Genomic DNA, 8,436 nt, shown 5'->3' with positions numbered 1-8,436 from the left:
GGGGGACGGGGAGGTCCTAGCGAAGGGTTCGTGGTTCATTAAGTCCAGAATGGCAAAATGACTCATATGTGAGACCAAGCGATAGTTCCTGGGATCATCTATGCAAAATCTTCCAAGTTTGGGAAGTGGACTATTATAAAATGCTCATCTAACTTTGTTCTTTTCATCCAGCATACTGGAAAGAAGATTATTAACTTCAACATCATCCAAAAATCTTAATTGAAGGCAACTTAAAGACTTCAGCCTCTCAGTTTGGCTTTGAGAATTCATAATCATTTTCATTAAATAATCCTTGCCATTAGAAATCAACCCCAAAGTTGAAATTGCTATACTCTTAACCATCATTGATTTATCTTTCAAAACTATTTGATATAATGCCTGACAAATATAGCTCAGCTCCAATCCAAACTTTGTCATATATTCAGTTCCTAACAATTTTATCATTAAATTTATACCCTCAAGTGCATTCACTCGGACTCCCAAGTCTTTAGCTAATATTCCTTGTAGCAATAAATCTTCTAATATTGTCTTTGAGAAACCATTAAAAGGGTGCCCACTCTCTTTCTCTATGTTAAATCCAAACTCAAGTAATAAACTAAAAGTAGAGTAAATATTTTGCTCTTTCAAATTGAAGTCTTTGAGAGCAAAAGCCAAAGTATTGATCAAAATTTCCCTCGAGTCATCTCCATTTAAAACCTTTCCCAACTCAGAAATTGCCTCAGATTTGTCAAGAATCCCCTTCTGGAACTCTTTCAGTATTTTTTCCATCTCAATTGGATCAGGCTTTCTTGCTTTCTTAGTAATTATTCGCTTCCAAGTGAAGTTAGAGTTCGAGCTAATACCAATAGATGAACATACAGTTCGTCCCACTTAAGTTGATCGATTTACCCAAAAAACTGTCAAATAAATAAATTCTTAATTTTCAATTTTCCCTACTATTTGATATTCAAGACTCATTCTTTATATCGATTGATTTCTTTTTTTTTTTATTTAATCCATTAACATGTTTTATGCTAGTACCATTAATACCGGTATAAAGACAATACGCATGCAAACAAAAATCATAGTGAAGTTTGGAAAGAAAAAGTGAAAAGAAATAAACAAGTTGTCAGAAAAGTTCTAAAAAAAGTATCTTTCTTAAAGCATTATTAATTCTTCAGTTATGCATTTACACTCTGAAAGCTTGTTTTCGCAGTTAGTGCAAATAGGTAGTTGAGGGGAATTCTCATCCAGAATATGGTCATCAAATAGTTTGGGAATATTACATTTAGTATGAAAACTGAGATCCATTATCACTTTTGAAAGCATTCTTCTGGTGGAATTGCTGGAAAAATGCTTTTCTCCCAAAGCGTATGGGGTTGTGAAAATTGAATAAGGTACTTTTGCATTGAAGTAGTATAGATTTGTAGATCTTTCAAATGAATAAAATTCAGTATTTTCAATAAGAATGATGAAATCCCTATAGTCTAGCTCTCCAGAATTTATGAATGCTCTCTTCAATTTATTGTTAACCCTCTCACACATTCTTAAATCTGAATTGTGAGATCCCATAGAATGCACTCTAACAAATACCTTTGATCCCATTGAAGTGAGTAAAAGTACCTTGAATTCAAAACAGTGTTCAAATCCTCTTTTTCTCTCTTCAATTTGATATACCTGAAGAATAAGTCCCAAAATACGCATTGGCCAGCCTCCCTTACAGTTAATGATATTCTCTGGGTCATTTTCATATGTTAAAACTGGCCCTCCTTACAAATTCCATTACTCTAGTCAGGATAATATCATCATTAACCTCTTTTTCTTTGGCAGTTAAAGAAGGTTTTTGGGAGATGGGAACCCATTTGGGAGAACAGAACATGCCCCAGGCCTTCCTTATTGGTATTATTTTTAACTAACCTTTTCTTCCCCAAGAAAGTGCAAATTACAGTCCCTGGGTTAATGCTCGTAAATTTCGTCAAATATCCATACCTGAAGGAAAGAGTTAATATAGAGCAGTTATTAATTAATTCAAACATTTCTATTTTTGTTGATTTCTGTCTTAAAGATTCATAAACTTCCAGTAATCTAAAACAAGTAGTTTCGATTCTAAAGATATTTTCCTTCTCTTGGTATTTTCAACAGGAGAATCTTGTGAATCTGATTCTGGCTGTTGTAAACTTTTTTCATACATTTCATAGATTTCATTATTTATTGAAATATCCATTTCATTTTGGTCTCTTGTAATAAAAATTCTTCTATTATCATCTTGTAAAGTTTCTATCATCTCTTTATAGCAAATTGGAAATACGTGAATAACTACAACCTGGACCAAAAAAGATAATCCTCCTCCTTTATCCATGCTACTATGACTTTTCTCGTTATCATTTGGTTCCCTTGAAATAACGGAGATTTCTGAGCTATTTACAAGTTTTGAAATCCTAAAGAGAAGTGGTTTTAAATGGAATCCAAGTTTAAATCCAGATAATTTTCTTATTGGTCTAACCAAATTGACTCCATAAATCATTAATGGAAAGTCTTGAGTTGAAGCTTCTATTTCCAATGGATGTCCATGTTCTATATTAGAATTTAACCAGTTACCACCACACACAAAAATATTTCTAGGCATATTCTGAATCAAAGATTTAATTAAAGTAATGTTTGTGAGTATCTTTACTATATACCATCCATCTGTACATAACATTATTCTATTTGTATTGGAATCATTAAATTCATCTAATCCGACTTTGTCAGTATAACTTAATATTCTTAAATTTAAAGGTGCAGACACAGTGAAATCTCCCTCGCATATTTTTATTAGAGAAGATCTCTTTGCATCAAAAAATTCAATGATTGCTCTTTTGCAAATTCTTCTAAGGATTCTTTGTATTGAAGGATACTTTATTTGTGCTAAATTTGAAAAAAGTAATTCTCTAGTCTTGTCAATGGAATTAAATCCATTAAATTCTTTAATAAATACTTTAATAGCAGTTTTAATTTTCCTTGACCAGTTTAAACATTCTTCATATAGAATTAGCATATACTGAACTTCGAGCCACCTTTGTCTGTACTGAGACATATTACTTGGAAATATTGGGAATTGAATAAAGAAATTCTCAATCTCGTCACAAATCATCCTAAAATCTACTTCAATATACTTTCCTTTAGAATCATCTGTTTCTTTAGTATTTTTTAAGAGAAAAGTGTACTTCTTCAAAGTTTCTAACGAATGATCAATCAAAATTAATGTTGGAGGAATTACCTTTCTCGAGTTTAAACATGCTAATGAGTATTGAATACTATCATAACTTTTGAAAAACTTGGGTATAACTAATTCTTCTCTAGTTAGCTTTCTATTCTTTTTATTTAGAGTATTTTCATAATTATTTCTTTGTAATAAATTGGGATATACATTACTTTTTGTTTTTCCCAAAACATTGCATCCGATTCCTAATTTTGCATCATCCTTCAATGATTGTTTTATCGTTTCTTTGCCTGAAGTTATACCGGAATTTTCTATTTCACTTTCAAACCCTCCTACCAGTTTCTTTGCTTTGTTTAGGCTTTCCTCATCAATCGATACCTTTTTTCCACTTCCAGTGGAAAATGAAATGGACATGTTATCTCCAATTGGTGATCCTCCTGAAGGGGACCCTCCTACTAGTTTCTTGGCTCTATTTAAACTTTCCTCATCTATCGATACCTTTTTTCCACTGGCTGTGGAAAACAAAATAGGCATGTTATCACCAATTGGTGATCCTCCTGAAGGAGAACCTCCTACTATTTGCTTAGCCCTACTCAAGCTCTCCTCATCTATCGATACCTTTTTTCCGTTCCCAGTGGAAAATGAAATGGGAAAGTTACCTCCAATTGGTGATCCTCCTAAAGGTGAACCTCCTACTATTTGCTTAGCTCTATTCAAGGTCTCTTCAGTGATTGATACCTTTTTTCCACTACCAGTGGAAAATGAAATGGGCATGCTACTTCCAATTGGTGATCCTCCTAAAAGTGAACCTCCTACTAGTTTCTTGGCTCTATTTAAACTTTCCTCATCTATCGATACCTTTTTTCCGTTCCCAGTAGAAAATGAAATGGGCAAGTTACCTCCAATTGGTGATCCTCCTAAAGATGAACCTACTATTTCCTTAGCCCTACTCAAGCTCTCCTCAGTGATTGATACCTTTTTTCCGCTCCCAGTGGAAAATGAAATGGGTAAGTTATTTCCAATTGGTGATCCTCCTAAAGGTGAACCTCCTACTATTTGCTTAGCTCTATTCAAGGTCTCTTCAGTGATTGATACCTTTTTTCCGTTCCCAGTGGAAAATGAAATGGGCAAGTTACCTCTAATTGGTGATCCTTTTAAAGGAGAACCTCCTACTATTTGCTTACCTCTGTTTAAGTTTTCTTCATCTATTGATAGTTTTTTCCCACTCCCAGTGGAAAATGAAATGGGTATATTAGTTCCAGTCGCGGACCTTCCAACTATGTTATTTTTTAAATTTTCAGTTGCAGTAAACCTCTCCAAATTAATTGAAGTATTTTCAGCAATCCCAGAAGAATGTGAAAGACAAAAATTGTTTTCTGATTCAAATTGGCTTTCTTTTTCCTGTTGAAAATGATCGACTAACTCAATAATATCGCTTTTATTTCCTATAATATCTTCTGTACAAAAATTATTAGAAAATGGTAGATTTTTATCCTCAATAAAGTAATTTTCTTTCTCTAAACAATTACTTGAGTCCATAAAATTATCTTTTTCCTTACATTCATTTTTTGAAACCATCCCTTCAATTTTGAATGAAATTGAATTTTGAACATCAAATTCATTGAATTGTTTTTCTCCCATTTCTTTATTAAATCCAAAATTATTATTAAAACTATTTGAATTTACTGATATTCCTCGATTAATAATTATATCAGTATCACTCTCCATAAAGTTTTCAAGTTCATCACCATTGAATAAGACTTGATCTTTATTTTTATAATAAATTTCTGATATATTACGAGATTTTTCTGGCCCTCTAATTTCTCTTTGAAGAAAGTTAGTGTCATCATTCATTATTTTATCAGATTTATCAGAAACTCGTGTTTTTACATCTGCTTTATTATTACTTTTGAAACTCGAACTCCCAACAAAACTCATTATATTTTGTAGAAACTCCTCGTTAGTTTGCTCAATCTTATTTAAAATCTTATTAGTACTTTTATTCTTAATTTTGCTTTCAAACATCTTAGATGTAGCATGAACTTCTGTTCCTAAATCAGTTTTCTTGTTACCAATTAATATTTCATCTAGAGTCGGTTTTGAAATGGTATTGGAAAATAAATTGTGATTTTTTGAACCAGCTTCACAGTTCTCTAAAACTTTTGAAGAATTCAATAAATCTGACTCAAAAAATTTCTTGATTTCATCATCTTCATTAAGAAGAATTTCCTGGTTTACACCATCTGTATTCGAACCAATATTTTCTTGAAACAACTCATCTAATAGGCATTGTCCAAGCTCATTCTCATCCTTAGACATCACATAAATTCATCTACAAAATATATAACTTTGATTTAAACTAATATATGTGATAATATATTTTTATATTTCGGTTGCATGTGTAAACATGTATTACAAAAATTCATTGTCCCTCTTGAAATTAAAACCTAAATAGAATTAATAAAGAAACAATATTCCCGGTAAAGTAAAAAAGTCAATAAATTAAGTTTGAAATATTTAAACAAAACAAAACGATTAAATCAATTTAAACTGATCATTCAACTGAAACAAAATCCTATATTAATTGAGTATTATTTTTTAAATTTATTATATTTCATGAAAAATCCAAAAAGTGGACTGAACGGGAATCGAACCCGTGATCTTTTCGATGCGAACGAAACGTAGTACCACTATACTATCAGCCCCGAACACCGGGAGCGGTACCCAAAAAGAAGTAATGGAATCAAGTGCAATCAAATGAGTATCAAATTGAGGAAAAGAACAAGAGAAAAATTAGTTGAAAAAAAAATAACACAAAAATATCTAATAGTTAATGATTATAAAGCTAAAATACCAAATTAGAGTAGAAAAATTGTATCCGCATAATAAATGCAAAAATACCGATAAAAATACCGACTATGCAACCCCATATGCATTGTGGAATAGTGTGATCTTCAACATACCATCTGGCCCATGGTACGGGGGCAGTAATTAATATAATAGAAAGTTTGAATAAGAAACCAGAAACAAAACCAAGAGCATTAATGTTTTCTAGTAATAGCCATATTAGAATAGAATATGAAGTTACGCAGTGGCTAGAAGGCATTCCATAAGATGCACAAGCAGAATTTGGTGGTCTCGGGCTCTTGAAAATATTTTTAAGAAAAAATTCGCTCGAAGCTGAGGATGCAAGCATCATTATTAGAGCATATGCAGGTACAAAGCTATCACCAATAAGGAGCCAAACAAATAATACAAGACCAATAATATAAGGTATGAAACTATAAAAAATCGCAAGAGCATTTTTTCTTGTTAATACTGGATGAATTGAAACCGAAAATAATCCAAAAGGATGAGTATATTGTCCAGATGAAACCTGAGAAGAAGTTAGAGAGTTCCTTCCTATATTTGAAGAATAATCAGGATATACAATACCACACTCTAGATCATTCCATAATTCAGTTGAAGAACGCCAATATTTATCTAGCAACTTCCCAGAACCCGGTGAAACAAATAAGTCATCGCTTTTAATCCTTGAAGTTTGAACGGAGCTAGACAACCCATTCCCATTATTAGAACCATTTACCCCATTAATAATACTATTTGAACAGCTGTTACTTGCGCTGCCACTATTAATATTATTGCTACTAATCAATATACTTTCTGGATAAATTGATTTGCTCTGACGTATATTTCTTAATCCAGTAAATTGAGGATTATCAGTCAATGATTGCAAACTTGACGAAGCATTGCTTCCAAGCATGTTAATAGCAATTCATATAGTCTTAGCACCGCCTACACTTGGTCAAAAATATTAAGTATTATTATACTTTAACTGAATACCAGCTATTCAAGAATATTTAGCTTATCAACTTTACTTTGAAACTTTTAAATAGACGCTTCAATTGTTATTCATCAAATAAAACTATCCAATAATCCAATCAAAACTTGGTGTTTTTACTACAATATCTCCACTAATTAACCAAAATTTTAAGTTTTCCCTTTGTCCTATTTACATAATTTTAGTAAATCTACCAAAATATATTTATTATTGGCCCGCCATTAGGCGGGCATTGTTTGGTTTGACTTGTGAATAAAATTAGAACTGGGAGTATTAGTATACGTTTTTTTTGTGAAATGTCTAAAAATTACAATTGAGGGGAATATATTAAAATGAGTTATACAACACCGTATGATTAATTTTTATTTCTTTGTATATAATTCCTCAGTTCTTCGAGAGTTGTAATAAGATTCTCTCCAAGATCTGAAAGGCTCTCTCTAGAATCTGAACTAACTAATCTTATTATTGGATCATATTTTATCCAATATTCTCTGAGTAAAAAAAACTCGTTTTCTGAAAATGAAAGCAATAGTTGCTGCAATACAGAATGTTGGAAAACTTTCATTGCCAAAATAATTATTGCAAGGTTAGGAAGAATATCAATAGAAATAGAATTCTGTCTTTTCTTAGCAAGTCTAATGATTTGGTCATGTGTTTTGCACTCTCTGACTTCTGAATAGTTTGAGAAAAATTGAGCTAATAGAAAATGAAGAGATGTTGGCCAAATTAATTGTCTTGAGGGGAAAAAAATTGGAATAGATGAGTCAAAGAAGAATTCTACAAATTTTGGTCGCTTTACGTTGATGAAATAAAGACTCGGAAACATTTCCATTTGACAATATTGGCAAATCTTCCAGTTGTCTATCTCTGTGTTTGTATACTCACACTTGGAGTATTCCATCCTGACATTATCTCTATACTTGCAAAATGAATTGCTGCAAACTCCTGATTCATTCAAAATTGTCCCACAACTTATTGAAAACATGTCCCATTGGCTCTTCAAAAATTCTTCTATATCTCTCTCCTCGCTTTCATTTATACTTTTCCATGAATTTTTCTTTATTATATTATTTGAGCTCATAATTGTTTTTCTCCCTAGAGATTCTTTTGAATTTGCTAGCAAATCTATATTCACTTTAAGACCTCTGGAAGTAAGGTTTCTTGATATTCCTATATTATTGGGAGTTATTTTTCTCTGAATCTCTTTAAAATCATTCATTATATTAACTCCTTCCTCGATATTTGTGTTTCTATTTGATACTTTTAACCTTTCTAAAGAAACATCTGGAACTTGAATTTGTGTTTGTGTTTGCGTTTGTACTAAACTATTCTCCTTGTTAATGGTTGAAACAGAAGGATAACATAAAACATAATTCTGAGGAAGATTGTTTGTATATAATTGAGGAGTAAATGG

At 31.7% G+C, this 8,436-nt stretch overlaps 4 protein-coding genes and 1 non-coding gene across 5 annotated transcripts; all 5 read right to left on the bottom strand.

Moving 5' to 3' along the window:
* Window positions 1-144: 144 nt before the first annotated feature.
* Window positions 145-768, bottom strand: Chro.80592 (hypothetical protein). The annotated part of the gene is made up of 1 exon (XM_660857.1): window positions 145-768. The coding sequence occupies one exon, from the start codon at window positions 766-768 to the stop codon at window positions 145-147; it is 624 nt and encodes a 207-aa protein (XP_665949.1).
* Window positions 769-2,038: 1,270 nt separating this feature from the next.
* On the bottom strand, window positions 2,039-5,500 carry Chro.80593 (hypothetical protein). Its single annotated transcript, XM_660856.1, has 1 exon — window positions 2,039-5,500. The coding sequence occupies one exon, from the start codon at window positions 5,498-5,500 to the stop codon at window positions 2,039-2,041; it is 3,462 nt and encodes a 1,153-aa protein (XP_665948.1).
* Window positions 5,501-5,814: 314 nt separating this feature from the next.
* On the bottom strand, window positions 5,815-5,886 carry trnA. Its single transcript has one exon. It is a non-coding gene; the product is annotated as a tRNA-Ala (tRNA).
* Window positions 5,887-6,026: 140 nt separating this feature from the next.
* On the bottom strand, window positions 6,027-6,944 carry Chro.80594 (hypothetical protein). Its single annotated transcript, XM_660855.1, has 1 exon — window positions 6,027-6,944. One exon carries the CDS (start codon window positions 6,942-6,944, stop codon window positions 6,027-6,029), a length of 918 nt encoding a protein of 305 aa, XP_665947.1.
* A 433-nt stretch (window positions 6,945-7,377) lies between these two features.
* Chro.80595 (hypothetical protein) lies at window positions 7,378-8,241 on the bottom strand. The annotated part of the gene is made up of 1 exon (XM_660854.1): window positions 7,378-8,241. One exon carries the CDS (start codon window positions 8,239-8,241, stop codon window positions 7,378-7,380), a length of 864 nt encoding a protein of 287 aa, XP_665946.1.
* Between the last annotated feature and the right edge of the window lie 195 nt (window positions 8,242-8,436).

The sequence above is a fragment of the Cryptosporidium hominis genome (assembly GCF_000006425.1).
Source record: "Cryptosporidium hominis TU502 chromosome 8 CHRO018194, whole genome shotgun sequence".
Lineage (NCBI taxonomy): Eukaryota > Apicomplexa > Conoidasida > Eucoccidiorida > Cryptosporidiidae > Cryptosporidium > Cryptosporidium hominis.
This window is presented reverse-complemented; position numbering and strand designations above follow the sequence as displayed.